The 17,225-nt window shown below is 35.4% G+C and overlaps 1 protein-coding gene and 1 long non-coding RNA gene across 5 annotated transcripts; both read left to right on the top strand.

The window, feature by feature from the left end:
* Positions 1-518: 518 nt before the first annotated feature.
* On the top strand, positions 519-6,906 carry LOC120079809 (ABC transporter B family member 4-like). Of its 4 annotated transcripts, none has more exons than XM_039034219.2 (13): positions 519-876; positions 1,550-1,908; positions 2,010-2,064; positions 2,155-2,330; positions 2,423-2,644; positions 2,731-2,969; positions 3,060-3,585; positions 3,670-3,943; positions 4,181-5,064; positions 5,140-5,406; positions 5,502-5,765; positions 5,856-6,149; positions 6,375-6,906. In XM_039034219.2, exons 2-13 carry the CDS (start codon positions 1,579-1,581, stop codon positions 6,735-6,737), a joined length of 3,894 nt encoding a protein of 1,297 aa, XP_038890147.1. In that variant the 5' UTR covers positions 519-876; positions 1,550-1,578; the 3' UTR covers positions 6,738-6,906. The 4 variants fall into 4 exon arrangements, with proteins under 4 accessions (XP_038890147.1, XP_090171093.1, XP_090171094.1 ...); XM_090314967.1 differs by lacking the exon at positions 519-876 and adding an exon at positions 914-1,032; XM_090314968.1 differs by lacking the exon at positions 519-876 and adding an exon at positions 1,054-1,148.
* Positions 6,907-10,292: 3,386 nt separating this feature from the next.
* Positions 10,293-12,158, top strand: LOC120080334 (uncharacterized). The gene is made up of 2 exons (XR_005482477.2): positions 10,293-10,575; positions 11,855-12,158. It is a non-coding gene; the product is annotated as an uncharacterized LOC120080334 (long non-coding RNA).
* Positions 12,159-17,225: the final 5,067 nt, after the last annotated feature.

The following is a 17,225-nucleotide window of genomic DNA, read 5'->3' as shown; positions in this document are numbered from 1 at the left end:
TGATAGAAGTCCATCAGCGTCTATCATTGATAGTTCTAAAATTTTGCTATATCTTGTAAATATTTTCAATAGTTTTACCATTTAAAATAATTTTCCTTATTATTAACTAATATTTTCACTATAAAATTTGAAAATATATTCTTATATTGTATTTTATTGCATGCAAAATATTATTATTATCATTAGTTAATCAATTGTGATAAAATATAATTTCAAGAGATTAAATTTAAGATTTATTGAATGTATAGGAGTAAAAGTTAGATATTAAAAGTATAAAGATTAAAATTGGACAAATCCAAAGTAAATAGACTAAAATGAAATTAAAAAAATACACAATAAAGTGTCATTATTGTGAATATAAATGGATAATAAACATTATTTAAAAAGATAAAATATTTATTTCTTAATTTAAATATTTTCTTTGATTCTTTTTTTTTCCTACAAATATCCATTAACATGAACATCTATTGATATATTCATCCACATATATATATGTAAAACTGATATTACTTTGTTTCAATTCATGTGAAGGTATGGGAAAAGAGAAAAAAGAAGAAATGGGAAAAATGGAGTGTTGGTTTGACATTTCAAAGTTCAAACATTTGTTATTGGTTTTGATATAGTGGATGTGGATCCCATTTTTAGAATTTGGAAATGGGTTTCCATTTTTTTTTAAATGAAGAAAAAGGAAAGAGAAAAAGAAAAAAGATTTGAGCTTGAGCATCAAGGAAAGAGAAAGTGGGAGGTTTTGAAAAATCCCTTTATAAAAACCTCTACTCAAAACCTTTCTAGAGGAAGTGCCAAAAGAGCTCTTTCTTTTGAAGCCTCTCTCCCCCAAAAGTTTGGTGGTTTTCAACTTTCATCTTTGTTTTTCAGGTACTTCTCTTTGGCCTTTGCTTAAATCTTCTGCAAAGCTTAATCTCCCACTTGCCCATTATTTATTTTTAAATTTTCATTTCTTGGGAGCTTCTTCTTCTTTGTTGTCTTGTCCTTTTCCTCTTTCTCTCTTCTGTTTTCATGGCTTTTTCTGTAGTGAGTATCTTTCTCTTTCATGTGGGACTTCACATTTCTACTCAATCTTCTTCTTCTTCTTCTTCCTGTTTTCTTCATCTTCCTCCATTTTTTTCTGCTTTTTCTCTGTTCCTGTGGTAGAGAATTTTGAAGAACTTGCTTTTTTGTTTCCCCTTTTTTTACTTTATTCTGTTTAACTTTGGTTTCTTTTGATGAAAATGAAATGGAGAAATGGAATAAAGTCTAATTATCTTTTTGGTTTCTCTTTTGATTTTCATCTTTGTTTGAATAAGAGAGAAAAAGTGTAAAGTAATTTCTCTGTTTTCTGCAGATTCTCTGTTTGTTTTTCTGTTTTTTTTTTTCCTTTTTTTTTGTTCTGTTTTTGGGGAATTGGGTTTGTTGTGTTGAATGTACAAGGTTCTCTTACCATCTCTTATTGTCTTTTTTAAATTCTTTTCAGCTACTTGTTAACCAAATTTGTTCTAGGATTCAAAATGATTATTCTTAAATGTCATTCTTTTGTGTGCTGTTTTTTCAGTAGGTACAACTTGAATTTAGGACAACAAAATGGAGATAGAAAATGGTGTAGATGGAAACTCAAATAATACAGATCAACCAAGCTCATCAAGAGGCAAGGAAACTGAGAAAAGCTCCAACAAGAATGGAAACCAACAAGATTTGAAGAACAAAAATGGAGATGGGAAGGTGAATTCGGTTCCATTCTACAAGCTGTTCTCATTTGCAGATTCGACCGACGTTCTTCTGATGATCGTTGGCTCGATCGGTGCCATAGGGAATGGACTCAGTCTACCCCTTATGACTATTTTGTTTGGGGAACTGACTGATTCATTTGGTGTTAACCAGAACAGCACAAACATAGTTAAAGTAGTTTCCAAGGTGAGACTATGTTATGTTATGTTATTTGAAGAATCCCTTTTTGTATTACTACAAGAAAAGCTTCATTTCATTAACTTTGTTATCTTCTCAATGTTGTGCAGGTCAGTCTTAAATTTGTGTACTTAGCAATTGGATGTGGTGTAGCGGCTTTTATCCGTAAGACATGTTTTGATACCGAATTTTATCGAATTCTTATTGCGTAAACAATTCTGATCGTCAAATTCTTTGTTTTTTTGCACATATCAGAGGTGGCTAGTTGGATGGTTACAGGGGAGAGGCAAGCTTCAAGAATAAGGGGTTTGTATCTCAAAACTATATTGAGACAAGATGTTTCTTTCTTTGACTTGGAAACGAACACCGGAGAGGTGGTTGAGAGAATGTCGGGAGACACTGTTCTTATACAAGATGCTATGGGGGAGAAGGTAACTACATTTAGTATAAAAATTAAGCTTAATAGTTCATTACATGTATATTTGTGGATGATGTTTAAGAAATCTATATCTTCTTCATTCAGGTTGGAAAATGTATACAACTTGTATCAACCTTCTTTGGAGGCTTTACAATAGCTTTCATTAAAGGGTGGCTTTTAACACTGGTCATGTTATCCTCCCTTCCTCTCCTTGTGATTTCTGGAGGTATTACATCGATCGTTATTACGAAAATGACGTCCCGTGGTCAAAGTGCTTATGCAAAAGCAGCCGATGTCGTCGAACAAACAATCAGCTCAATTAGAACTGTATGTTATATATTGTCCACACATCATAGTTTTCTTGGACTATCTTTTCTTTACGAAAGCACTCTTGATACTTTACTACTTTGTAGGTTGCCTCATTTACTGGAGAGAAACAAGCTGTGAGCAGTTATAAAAAATTTCTCATAAACGCTTATCGATCGGGTGTTCAAGAAGGTTTGGCTGTGGGAGTTGGTTTTGGAACTATTTTTGCAGTACTTTTCTTTAGCTATTCATTGGCTATATGGTATGGTGCAAAGTTGATATTGGATAAAGGATACTCCGGAGGTGAAGTTCTTAATGTGGTTGTGGCCGTGTTAACTGGTTCCATGTGAGCTTCATTTACATTTCTTTCACTACACATTACAAAGTTTATCAAATCAATTCACTTGTATTTACTTGTACTAAATGTTTTTATCAGGTCTTTAGGCCAAGCATCTCCATGCCTAAGTGCATTTGCTGCTGGTCGAGCTGCAGCCTTTAAAATGTTTGAGACTATCAAGAGGAAGCCTCTTATTGATGCTTATGACACGAAAGGAAAGATATTAGATGACATTACAGGCGACATAGAATTGAGAGATGTTCATTTTAGCTATCCTACTAGACCGAACGAGCACATTTTCAATGGATTTTCTCTCAAAATTCCGAGCGGGACAACCGCAGCTTTGGTTGGACAGAGTGGAAGTGGAAAATCAACTGTGATAAGTTTAATTGAGAGATTCTATGATCCAAGTATGGGTGAAGTTCTTATTGATGGCATTAACCTCAAAGAGTTTCAACTAAAGTGGATTAGAAGCAAAATTGGTCTTGTCAGCCAAGAACCTGTGTTGTTTGCATCTAGCATAAAGGATAATATTGCTTATGGAAAAGACGGCGCAACCATGGAAGAGATAAAAGCAGCAGCTGAACTTGCCAATGCTTCGAAATTTATCGACAAACTGCCTCAGGTATCAACATTCGCTACGAGTTTAATCCATCAACATTAGCTTTTCGAATGTTCTTCTAATATTTGGAACCTTGATTGCATCCAGGGACTTGACACGCTTGTTGGTACACATGGAACTCAACTTTCTGGTGGTCAAAAGCAAAGAGTTGCCATTGCTAGAGCAATTTTGAAAGATCCGCGAATCTTACTTCTAGATGAAGCTACAAGTGCACTTGATGCTGAATCCGAGCATGTTGTGCAAGAAGCATTGGACCGTATCATGGTTAATCGAACTACAGTGATTGTCGCCCATCGTCTAAGCACCATAAGGAATGCAGATATGATTGCTGTCATTCATAAAGGAAAGATGGTTGAAAAAGGTACTAACGAGTTCTTTCTTTCCTTTTTGTTATATCACTCCCATTTTGGTTTTTTTATTGTGAGTGGATTATGATCTCCTAGTTTGGTCGGTTTCGATTGGTTAAACTAGTTTCTACGTCAAGAAGTTTCGTGAAATTCTAATTTTGTAAGGTCAAGATTCAGACAAGAAAACTAATAAGGGTCTTTTAACATTTTCGATCTCTAAGTCTGATAATTGACTTTGTTTGATTCATCAGGCTCTCACATAGAATTACTCAAGGATCCTGAAGGACCTTACTCACAGCTTATTAGGCTGCAAGAAGTCAACCAAGAGTCCCAAGAGGCTGGAATTGATAAAGTTAAACAAGAAAGTACATCGGGATCGTTTAGACGCTATAGTAAAGGAGCGTCAATGCCACGGTCCATAAGCAGAGGGTCATCTGGAGTAGGAAACAGCAGCCGTCACTCTTTCTCAGTTTCGTTTGGTTTACCTGCAGGAGTTCCTATCACAGATGTTCCTATGGCAGATGAAAGTGCATCTGTCGACACCGCGGAACGATCACCACCAGTCCCACTCCGTCGTCTTGCATACCTCAATAAGCCAGAAATTCCTATACTTGTACTTGGATCTGTGGCTGCGATCATCAATGGTGTCATTCTTCCACTTTTCGGCTTACTATTTGCCAATGCAATCGAAACATTTTACAAACCACCGGATAAACTAAAAAAGGATTCGAAATTTTGGGCATTGATAATGATGTTGCTTGGTGTAGCATCATTGTTGGCAGCTCCAGCAAAAACATACTTCTTTTCAGTGGCTGGTTGCAAGTTAATACAACGGATTAGATTGCTTTGTTTTCAGAATATAGTTAACATGGAGGTTGGTTGGTTTGATAGAACTGAGAATTCTAGTGGTTCGATAGGTGCCAGGCTCTCGGCAAATGCTGCAACTGTACGTGCATTAGTCGGGGATGCGCTAAGTCAACTTGTCGAGAATCTAGCATCTGTTACAGCTGGTTTAGTCATTGCTTTTGCTTCAAGTTGGCAGTTGGCTTTGATTGTCCTTGCCATGTTTCCACTCCTTGGGCTTAATGGCTTTGTGCAAATGAGGTTTTTGAAAGGATTTAGTGCAGATGCAAAGGTAGAATCTAAAACTAACTAAAATAGGTTGAAGTATTACTATGAGTATTCTTTGACATTGTTTACCGTTTTGCAGTTGATGTACGAACAAGCCAGCCAGGTTGCTACCGATGCCGTGGGGAGTATAAGAACAGTTGCATCATTTTGTGCAGAAGAAAAGGTGATGCTACTTTACAAAAAGAAATGTGAAGGTCCAATGAAGTCAGGCATAAGACAAGGCTTAATTAGTGGGACAGGATTTGGAGTATCATTCTTCTTATTGTTTGCAGTCTATGCTGCAACATTCTACGCCGGTGCTCATTTTGTCGAAGATGGCAAAGCAACTTTCTCCGACGTTTTTCGAGTAAGTATCTGTTGAGCTGATGGTCATTTCTTGCTTTCATAATCGACACAACCCTTGTTTATTAGCTAGTTATTAATAATAATTGTCATTGGCAGGTTTTCTTTGCTTTGACCATGGCTGCTTTTGCCATTTCTCAATCAAGTTCACTTGCACCTGATTCTACCAAGGCAAAAGAAGCCACAGCTTCCATATTTTCCATGATTGATCGTAAATCAGAAATTGACCCGAGTGTTGAAACAGGTGAAACATTAGAAAATTTTAAGGGTGAGATCGAGTTTCGACATGTAAGCTTCAAGTATCCTTCTAGACCAGATGTTCAAATTCTTCGAGACCTCAGCTTGACCATCCGATCCGGGAAGGTATTTTTTTTTTCCCTATTACTTTAAATTTTCTTTGAAAAAACTACGTGCAAATTTTCATTTTTGGTTTCCATGTGCTTCTTCTTTTAGACTGTTGCTCTGGTTGGAGAAAGTGGATGTGGAAAATCCACTGTCATCTCTTTATTACAGAGGTTTTATAATCCTGATTCTGGTAGCATAACACTTGATGGAATTGAGATTCACAAGTTTCAACTAAAATGGTTGAGACAACAAATGGGTCTAGTGAGCCAAGAACCGATCCTATTCAACGACACGATCCGAGCTAACATCGCATATGGGAAGGGAGGAGATGCAACTGAGGCCGAAATAATCGCTGCAGCTGAATTGTCCAATGCTCACAAGTTCATCAGTGGTTTGCATCAGGTGAGAGAAATGAATACTATTGTTGATTGATCATCATGTAACTGATTCATAGTGGTACTAGATACAATTATCATATGTTTTCACAACTAAAACACTCCTTAATTGAGAAGAAATTGATAACATTTACAAGAGGATCGAACACATACCATATTAAATACCCAATAAAACAAAAAAAAAAGTTCTAGTTGTTGATATTTAACAAACTCATGAATGCAAAATGAGCAGGGGTATGACTCGATGGTGGGAGAGAGAGGAGCTCAACTTTCGGGAGGGCAAAAACAACGAGTAGCGATTGCAAGAGCGATAATCAAGAGCCCTAAGATCTTGTTGTTAGACGAGGCCACGAGTGCACTTGATGCGGAATCTGAAAGAGTGGTTCAAGATGCATTAGACAAAGTGATGGTGAACAGAACAACCATAGTGGTTGCTCATAGATTAAGTACTGTAAAAAATGCTGATATAATTGCAGTGGTTAAAAATGGAGTCATAGTTGAGAAAGGAAAGCATGATACTTTGATTAATATCAAAGACGGATTTTATGCTTCCTTGGTTCAACTTCACACAAATGCTTCAACTTCATCAGCTTAATCATTATTTTTCCTCCATTTATCCTTTTCTTTTTTTTTTTTTAATATATATACATGTAAAATTTGGCATTTTTCTTTTGAAAGAATTGTATAAGAGTTAGCAATTCATTTTTTTTTTTTTTTTTTTTTTGGAGATTTTAAATAAATTATGTATAATTTTATTTTTTGAATTGGTGTCCTTACTATTGATACTAGAGTTCTATTTTTGTAATAATAAATTTGGAATGAGTCTAGCCTTAAAACCAATGACAATAATACAACTGAGAAAATCTAGGAGTTTAAAGACAAGAAATTCATGAAGCCTATACATTTTAAAAATTATAGAGATTAAAATATACCCAAATCCTAAAGAGTCACTTAACATGCACTCCCACATCTATCATGAATTGGATGTCTATTTTTATTTTAAATATTTTTGTTAATACGAATCAAATTTATTTAACTAATTTAAAGCCAATTTTGTAGTTCTCGTGAACTCGATCAATTGAAACTCTTATCCCTAATAATCCCAAACTCCTCTCTTCTATCATTATTGTCACTATGAACTTTGACCAAACAAGACTCTTTTAATGAATTAATTAAAATTTTTTGTTTTGGAAGATATGACACGTGGCATATAACATATTATTCAGTCATCGATCTTGAATTTTAAATAACTTTTTCATGGTTGTTTATTTTGTTTTTTAATTTAAATTTTTTGTATAATTATAATTAATAACAATATCTCTTATTATTTAAGAGTTTAAGTGTAATACTTTTGTTCTAAAAATAATTCAAGTAGTTTTAGAATATCAATTCTTATGGTTGAATGATAAATTTTGGGCCATAAAATAGTCATGTCATTTCTCAAATTAATGACGAAATTACCAATTAGTTTTTGGTTTGTCCAAAGATCTAGTTCCATATCCATCATCAACCCATTCTTCATGATTCTTCGAAATCTAGTCCAATATATCCTTAGCTTCAGTATATGTTTTGTCCATTAATCCCCTTGCCATAGAGGCATCAACAAATGATTTAGATGGATAATTTAATCCTCCAGAAGATTTCCTTCTGGATACAATCAGGTGTATCATTATGCAGGCAGTTTCTATCAAGTCGTTTGGCTCTAGCCCATGTGCTGCTTAAGGTCTCTGTCTCATTTTGCTAAAAAATGACATCTCTTCGGTGTTGAGCATTTATAGTGTGGGGAAAATACTTTTGCATATACTTCTCCACCACCTAATCTCATGTTGTAATTTCACCTGGTTCGAATGAATATTCTACTGACGCGCTTTGTCTTGAAGAGAGAATGGAAATAGCGAAATTTGGATTGCCTCTGGTGTGATTCCAGGGATTATGAATGTATTACATTTCACCATGAAGCTTTTCCTATATGCTTGTGGATTTTCACTAGTGGCACCTCCGAACTGGCCAACAACCCAAATCATCTGTAACATCATAGGTTTCATTTTGACCCTTGGTACGTCGAAAGCGGGACACATGATTTCCGGTTAAAAGTCATAGATATTCGGTGACGCATACTCCTGCATAAGTCTGTTTCGGTTATTTAGGAGTAGTATGGGAATAGTTTGTGTATTCTCATCATTGGTCGCATTTTTTGCGTCAGGGTTATTCTGTTGATTATCCATATCTCGGTTCCTTTGCCTCCTACACCAGTTTTCTCTTGCTCTCCAACGAAAGGTTTGCTCTATCTTAGGGTCAATATCAAACTCAGGTAGCTTATCGTCGCTTTTATACCTTTTGCTACTTTTAGGCAGAAATTGACAATACTCCTTTGATTGAGGTGGTACCTGAAAATATCAAGGAATCAACCCAAACAAAATTCAGTCAAAACTTCAAATAAAATTCCTTAACAACGACACCAAAAACTTGTTGTCTAGCACGTGCTCAAATATTTGTGGATAAAATCTCTTAGAATTCACAAGTTTTCTCTTTAGAAGCTCAAGTATAAACTTAATAAAAGGTAATTCTCGATGAGCACTGAGGTCGAACACGAGGATTTTGTTTAAATCTCAATTAATTATGTAATTATTTCCTACTCAAACTCGTAGATTAAGTGATCAATATATGGTATATTGTGTTTTGTATCATGAATAAATATAAAAATGCAAGAAATAAAACTTCTCGGTAAAAGGGGGATGTGTGGTGTTAGCCCAGTGAAAAACAAAAAGAATATAAGGAAAAAGTGAATATGAGAGAAAATGGGGTTTAGATGAGTAACATCAATCCTTTGAACATATGTTCTTCACCTTTACTTCTTTCAAGGAGGTTCCCACAAGCCTGATTCTTCCTAGAGTTATAGAAAGGAAGATTTTATGGTGGTGATTATAACTGAAGAAGGTAGATCGTAAGAATTTTTGGCAACTAGTACTACAAAGGAAATATTTGCTTAATCTTCTCTTTAATTGTGTTTAGTTCTAAATAAATCAAAGAAGCTCTAAAGCTTCTGTTGTGAGATTGAAGAGTTCAATCCCTTCTACATATATATACCATATGCATATTATATATTAAAATAATTTTAATCTAGGCAAAATTTACTCGAGGCCATAAACTTAGGTTTTTTGCCATAAGAAGGATTGACGAAATTCATCAAAATGCAGCGAAGAGTTCTTTGGTAGTTCTATCATAAAAACTCCAAAGTTAAGCGTGCTTAGTTTGGAGCAATCCTATGTTGGGTGACCTCCTGGAAAATTTTCAAGGACTCATGTGAGTGAGGACAAAGTATGCTGAAAGGACCTGTGTTAGTTTGTGGGGACAACTTCCACTTCAAGAAGTATTCAAGGGCATGTAAGGACGACATAACCAGGTCGTAGGGGATGCAGGGGAATACTGGGGCCATCAGGTGCCGAATTCGGATTTTGAATCTTGGTCCGAATCCTGGTCCTAGGGTGTTACACCCTTCCCTTTCAAGGAGATTCCCACAAGCCTTGATTCCTTGTCTCATAACAAGGAAGACTTTTTGGTGAGGAAATGTAGATTCAACCTTGTGGAGTTGAAGTGCAAGGAAACTAGCCAACATAATTTTCTTTCTCTTTTGAGGTTTTTATTTGTTTAACCCTTTTGATTTATGTTTAATTCTAAATAAAAACTAAGTGATCCCATACTTTCTATATGGATGACGAGTCCACATAGGCAACAGTTCATAACACACTCAAAATTCTTATTGTGTTGAATATGATCATCTTTTGAAATACTAATTCCAATTAATGAATTTATGAAAGAGAAATTAAATATTTCATCGTTCAGCCTCATAAAAATACTTTGTATAGGATACTTCCACTCACGTCTTTATATTAGCATTTTGGATCAAATCATTTGTAACAATTATAAGATGGGTCGTGCCCATAATGTAATTAGGATACATTATAAGAAATCATTTTTAATAGCATTTGAGGATAGCGTTTTACATAAAAGGCTATTGAAAAAGGGAAAAAACCGGGAACTAAAAATTTTTGCTTGCCCAAATTTCCTCTGGCATGCACGTGCCAATCTTTCCTCTTTTTGGTTACACTTTTCCCAATTTCCCCTCCTTCATTCTCGATCATAAAACCTCTTCACTCGTTTTCCCAAAGGATAGAATCCCAAATTGATCTCTCCTCCATCACAGATTGCTCATTTCTTCTTCATCGACTTTGTCTTCTCCACATCATTCGTGTTCCAGGATCTGTTCCCATTTGCGTTCGCATTCCAACATCTGTTCTAGAATCTCTTCGTTTTCCAATTTCTAAAAATTCACTTCCATGTTCCAGAATCTGTTTGAGCATCGACTTCTCCACATCATTCCATTCGAGCAACATTAATCCATGTCTAACTTCTTCTCCATCATTTCTAACATTGTAAATTTCTTACTCCTTCATATTTTCTCCCTTGTTTCCTTTAATTTTCATCGGTCTACACTCAAAACCTCAGTTCTCTATTTAGCTAGGGCTTTATTTTTGCTAATGCCTTATGGGATTTTCTTTCTAATTTTTTTCCTCCTTGTACCATTTCAAAGTAATGGTGGGTATTTTTTGTCTCTTCAAGGTGAAAATCGCATTTCCTCTCTTATTTTTTTTAACACAAGTTTATTCTTGTTAATTTACCTAGTTTAATAATAGTTGCAGTAGGTATGTAGATATGTTCTGATGAATAATATTTCGACTTAACAAGATATGTGTACTTTTAATTACAAATGTATTTTGTATTTTTTAAATATAAAGGGACAACCTAAAGTTAAAAGTATCGTTGAAGATATCGAGACCATATGGTTTGAAATTACATTAGCAAGGTAGTGGGATTTTTTATGCTCCTTTTTAGTTATAATTATTGTTTGATGGGTAGTCAAGCCTTACATAGTTGCATCAAAGAAGAATATGTGGATTCTTAAGTTATAGGTAGTGAAGCTAGTGTCCATAACTTCTACTAAAGCAGTTTGTATATTTGACTTATGTTGCTCTTTGCTTGCTAAGTTGATAGCAAAAATATATGTTTGTTTGCATTTTGTTTGTCTTTTTTTCAAGAATTTGTTTGCGTTCTTTTGTTCTTTTAATAATGAATGTTTTAATACTAAATCTAAATTTGTATTCTGCATATATTTTATAGCCTAATTGCATTATTCTAACAATATCTCCTATCGATCAAACCATAGCAACTTCTTATGCCATAAAACTTACAAGGGAATTGGACCCATCTGGTATGCTTTGCTTGTAGTTCCCTTTCTTTTCTTTTCTTCTTTTTTCAGTTTTTTACTTTAAATTTCTGTAATTTTTTTATAGGTTCTCAAGCTTATGTTTATGTTGTTTTTTTCTCACTTACCAAAAGTTTTTAGATTGATATTTTAATTGACAAATGGTTACTCTATTTATCAATAAGGTAACGAGTCTTATAAAATTTTATAGTGCTCATAAGGAACAAATATATAGATGAAAACCTCAGGTTCTTCCCATTCTTATCTATCAAACTATATTTGGTGCTTCCTTTATCATCATCACATCAACCATTTTCTATACATTACGCAGTTGGTGGGAGAGATATAGTCCTCTTCAAAGGCTATGAATACCATGTGTTTCCCTTAATTAACTTGATCTTATGATTAGGTTGAAATATGGTGAGTTCTTACTGCTTCTTATTGTACAGGTAAATGGGATGGGAAGGCCTTCTCTAGCAACCATACATGAGAACATAAGGCAGCTTCTTGGAGAGAAATCAGCCTCCTTGATTTGAGCAGCTAGTCAATTTGTCTCCACTCTTGATCCAAAGGAGAGATTAACAGCACTGCACATCTAAGCTCGTCGGGTTCTCGAGTCGCTAGACTTGTATTAAATCTGAAAAATGGTAATGTTTCTTTAGATTCTGGCATTGCATTAATAAACTCTTCCTGATGTCTTCGAGTAACTGGATTCATATCTACGGAGTTCATGTGCAGCGTTTGATGTTTCTAGATTACAAAAGTTCAAATATTTGTGATGATTAGATGGCTTGGAATTGATTGCTTGCAAAATTGTATGCAAATACATGGTTAGTGAAAAGTAATTGGTTTCTTTTTTAAAATGGATTTTGCTCACTTGAATAGATGTATGTGCATGGCTACTTGTTACTCCATGTTCAATTCATGTTTGTATGAAATTTGGATTTCTTCTTTACAAATGTTTCCAGTTTGGAAAGCTACCTTTGGTTCTTTATTGAAAACCTATGGTTTCATCATACACTAATTCGTTGGCCAAACCAATTGTGAAGGCATTGTTGTTGGAAAATGCGAGGATTACTACATAAGCCACATAGATTTAGTACCATGGAAACCTTTTAAGGTATTTTCATGAAGTGTGTTGCCTATCAATTGTTCATACAAACACAAGTCTGCTAGCAAATTGCTTAATGTCAAACTCAAACCCTACCTTTCAAATTCTTGACTAGAAATGGAAACCTTCATACCAAATAAATATTAGGTCAATCTTGAATTTAATGAATCTTATTTTTACCATGTAATATTGTTATACTTCTATATAAAATTGTACCCTTATTTAATGTCTACATTATTATTGATGTCTTTCAAGAAAATTTGCATAAAGAATTTATCAGGTTAGGATGTTTGAAGATAACATATAAATGCAAGAGGTGAGTAATTGTAGAAATAATGAGTTATGGAACAGAACAATTATAAAATGGTTTTTCCGTTTCATAGCATGATAGTAACCCTTCAATTTTTTATTTTTTATTTTTTTTTTGTAAAAGTTACTTGTAGAGAAGAAAAAAACAAGCTTGTATAAATAGATGCGACGTTCTCTGATAGAACCATAAAAGTGCTATGATTTCCAACTTAGTTTTCTCTTGTTTGTGCATCTGTGTATACATTAAATGTTGTATTTTGTAGGTAATAATCGTCCAAAGGGTAGAAAAGTTAATTTGGAACAAAAATGGACCAAAAGATGTTAATTTGTAGAATTGGAGCATCAAACACCCAAAAGTCAGCAAAATTACCAAAATGCCACTCACAGCAACGTTACAACCCCATGCACAGAGTAAAGTTATGCTGGAAGAACGAATGCTCACTTTCAGTGCATAGTGATGACTCTCAAAAAGATCTATAATTCCCTGTTTGATTCTAAATTAGGCTCGTTAATGGATTTTACATGTTAATTATACTATTTTGTAGGTACTGAGCACCGAAGAGGTAGAACCGAGCATTTAGAATCAAACAGGGTTAAGTTGAAACAATTTGGAGGTAATTTGAGCATTTGAGCGTCAAAGAAGGAGAAATAACCAAAGTGCCTCTGATTGTAGCATCAAAACTCTCGCTCAATGCTCTCGGTGAAGGAACTCTTATCAAAGAGACCAGTGAGCGGAAGCGAGATCGTTCCAAACCTTATTGTGACAGAACATACATTTACAATCAAACAGTAATAGTTATGCATGAACTCTAAATTACATCATGCTTCAAAAAAAAAAAAAAAAAAAAAATACTAAGGATCAAGAGAACTTACCCTTGAAGAACTTTTCTTCTCGTTCCCCCGATCTAACAACATCATCATTCACCAACACGAACGTCACGCCTCAGCAAACTCCTCGAACAAGAACAAATAACACTTGACCCTCGAACAGTAAGCAGACGCCACCAGAAGACTACCTTGGTATTCTCGGTGTGAGAATCCAGGAGTTGTGGGCTCTGTATGGATTTGGTAGAGGGTAGAAGGAATTGATTTACCCCATCGTTTAGCATTAGCTAAACGATTGTTTAGTAAATACTACACGATTGTATAGAAAAATCTAAACGATCATTTAGTAAATACTACATGATCGTATAGAAAAATCTACACGATCATTTAGTTAAATACCAACGATCGTTTACCTAAGGCTACACGACACTACCAACTCTTGGTCTTCTTTTTCACTGAGAACTGTATCTCCATGCTTCGAAACTTCATCATGAATGACTCGACACTTTGAATTACAGACTCGATTGCATGTTAATTACACCCAAAAACACAGGGGCCCTTACAAATTAACACTTTGTAATTTAAAGAAAGCTTTAAACATAGGCAATTAAACCCATAAACATTCATCAACACCATCCACAAACGTATTTAACAGTTAAACACAATGCAGAAAACCCACCATGACTGTAAAAGAAGTTCAAAATAGAAGTGAATTTTGGAATATCAAAACAACCTGGCTCTGATATCAATTGAAGGAAATCGGACATGAGGATTTCCATGAGCAGCGGAAGGAGCATTCCAAATTTCAATCGTATATGAATAACACAATTACAATCACAAATGGACACAACAGGCTATGCATAAAACAAAAATTACAGCATGCTTTACTACACGATCAAGGGAAGAATTCACATACCTTTGAAGACTCATCTTCAAGAACCCTTGATCACGAACGCTCGATCAACCCGCAAGACTACAACACGCGAACGCTCATATACCACGACCGGTACACTGTACGGTCATAGTGAACTTGAAAAAAACGATTACCAAGGTCATGAACACAGCGAATACGAAACGAACGGTCTCCACAGAATCTCAACAGTGTCGAGTTGAGTATGACACCACCAAAACGGTTACCTTGGTATTCTCGGTGTGAGAATCCAGAAGTGTAGACTCTGTGTGGACTTGGTTAGAGGTAATGACTGGAGGAAGAATAATCATGTAAATGATTCAGCAAGGGGGAGATGGCAGATGTCTATTGTATAGACGATGCCCAATCGTTTAACAAAAATTATGCGATCGTCTAGCTAAAGTTATGCGATCGTTTAACTCATCGCCAGCTAAGTGTCTATCGTATAGAAACACTCCACAATCGTCTAGTCTCTCCAAGCTGTCGTTTAGTAAATCATATTTACTTGACAACCTTTTTGTGAGAACTTTTCCGAGAATGGAAATCTCAAATCAACATTTTGCAAATCTTACTAAATTCAGGAAAACATTTTTCCTTTTATCTCACGGTTACCATGAAACCACCAATAACCTCCCACTCAATTGGTTATTAGAGGAAAAGAGATAATTATCCAATAATTAATGTTATTATAAATATAAATGATAACCAACTTACCATACTATATTTATAACCTATAATTTTAATATTTCATCTCATGAAACATATAAACAATAGCTCTTTTTCTTTTCATGGCTCTTAATGTAAATCTCATTTACATTAATCCTCCACTAGATGTATCTCATACATCATACCGATCATATCATATATAATCGAATTATCTCTTGTCAATTTGAACATTTCAAATCAACACCAAGAACTGATCCTCAACTTAAATCCATTGAGTTACCATGAGAACCTTATGGACCTGTAGCTCGAAGCTCCAACGGTATGTGAATAACTGACTAAACTCTTTAATCACGGGATTCACCATCCGTTAATTGCCAGGCACTCCACTAAAGATCGACAGCTGAACTTTCTTTACTACATATATATTATATGTGTCCATCATAACCAATCAACAGTGCGATAACCCTTCATGGATTGCTCATAAGTACAGCTCGACCCATAACCGTTATGCACTTATAGTTACATCTAACTTCTTAAGTACCACTGATCTCTCTAATGAACATAAGTCATAGTCCTACTATAACTGAGTCCCCTCTTCCAAAGAGAAGTCGTGGCCAGTATGTTCAAGCCTTAGAATCAGCCTTTAGGGAGCAATCTATCTATTTACCCATGCTTAAGGGAAGGAGTGAATTCCATCTTGTGTACCTGAGTTCCCAACTCCCAAATTAGAAAAGTTCCCAAAAAGGTAGGCATGTTGAGTTGAAAATCTGGCCACTTGATAACGGGCAGAAATGGACGTTATTACGGTGCTAAGTTATTAAACAATGAAGGTTTGCATTGATAAAATATAAGATTGCGTCCAAAAAGCATTAAGTTCATGACATTGCGGTCGCATGCGTTCATCGCATAGTTAACTTGTGTATTTTTGTGTAGAATATGCATTGACACAAGGTAGAAAATGCGATCATAAGAAAGCAACGATCGAATGCAGCGTTACCACAAGGCTTTGGGGTGATTTGTGCTCGCAAATATCTGCTTAAGAAGGATTGCCGCATAGAACCGGCACAACTTGGTGGGCGCATATAGGTGAAAAGCATAATTAATCACGATGGGACAGAAAGCTGATGACGGTCGAGTCCGAATTAAGTTGACTAGCCGCTAACGGTCTACTATAGCAAGTACACTCAGCTTTTCGTTGAAAAATATTTTGCGCATCAATCAGAGAATTAAAGCCATCCCATCAGTGCATTCATAAGAGAGAAGCCGTCTTTCACCCGGAGCTCTATAAATACCAAAGGCAACCTTCAGCAAAGCAGTTCAGATACTTAGATAATTTTTTCCATATTTAGAATAACCTTGTTCTTAGATTTTCTTTTATTTTAAGGCGGAAGCGAAATAAGCTAGATTGTGCCAAGAGATTGTTCCGGTGAACTTGGGAGAGTGCCAGAAGCGTCAAGACTAGAGAGAGGGCCAGCTCCTGCGAAAGCAGCATTATCTTTTGAACAGAATAGAGTTGACAGTGTAAAAGACTTGGGCAGCAAGGGATTGCTACCAGGCTCTCTATCCTTATCTTCCATTGTCATTTTGTACTTAAACTCATCTATAGAAATGGAATTTACTTCTTTATATCTGTTCACTCTCTGTTTATTACGCATGAGTAGCTACATCTGTTGAATGGATTGAGAAGCACTTAGCTAGCACAACTAGGGGTCTTCACTCTATGCGATTATCTTATATTATGTATGCATCATTCGTCCATTGGAGATACTCGGGAGGGTAGTCTAAGGACATGATCTAGGCTTGGAAAAGTCAGATTAGAATCTAGGCTCGGGAGAGTCAGATTAGAATGCATAATCAAGAGATAAGAGCTTAGGAATAAGCATTGTTTGCTATTAACGCATCGCATGCATCCTAGAGATAGGATATGATTGTGTGCGGTCACCTTGTCTTTGTATGCATCTTGCATCATCGCATAGGAAAAGAGTAGAGACTTAGGAAT

This window comes from Benincasa hispida, chromosome 6 (genome assembly GCF_027475165.1).
Source record: "Benincasa hispida cultivar pf3 chromosome 6, pf3_genome.v1.1, whole genome shotgun sequence".
NCBI classification, from domain to species: domain Eukaryota; kingdom Viridiplantae; phylum Streptophyta; class Magnoliopsida; order Cucurbitales; family Cucurbitaceae; genus Benincasa; species Benincasa hispida.
Note: the sequence above shows the minus strand (reverse complement) of the source record. Positions and strands in the feature narration are given on the sequence as shown.

What these genes read in the sequence shown, in the direction of transcription:
- LOC120079809 (XM_039034219.2), top strand. Translation starts at nt 1,579, where the DNA reads ATGGAGATAGAAAATGGTGTAGATGGAAACTCAAATAATACAGATCAA. An exon ending in TGGTGTAGCGGCTTTTATCC is followed by an intron (nt 2,065 to 2,154) that starts GTAAGACATGTT and finishes TGCACATATCAG; the next exon opens with AGGTGGCTAGTTGGATGGTT. An exon ending in GCCGTGTTAACTGGTTCCAT is followed by an intron (nt 2,970 to 3,059) that starts GTGAGCTTCATT and finishes TGTTTTTATCAG; the next exon opens with GTCTTTAGGCCAAGCATCTC.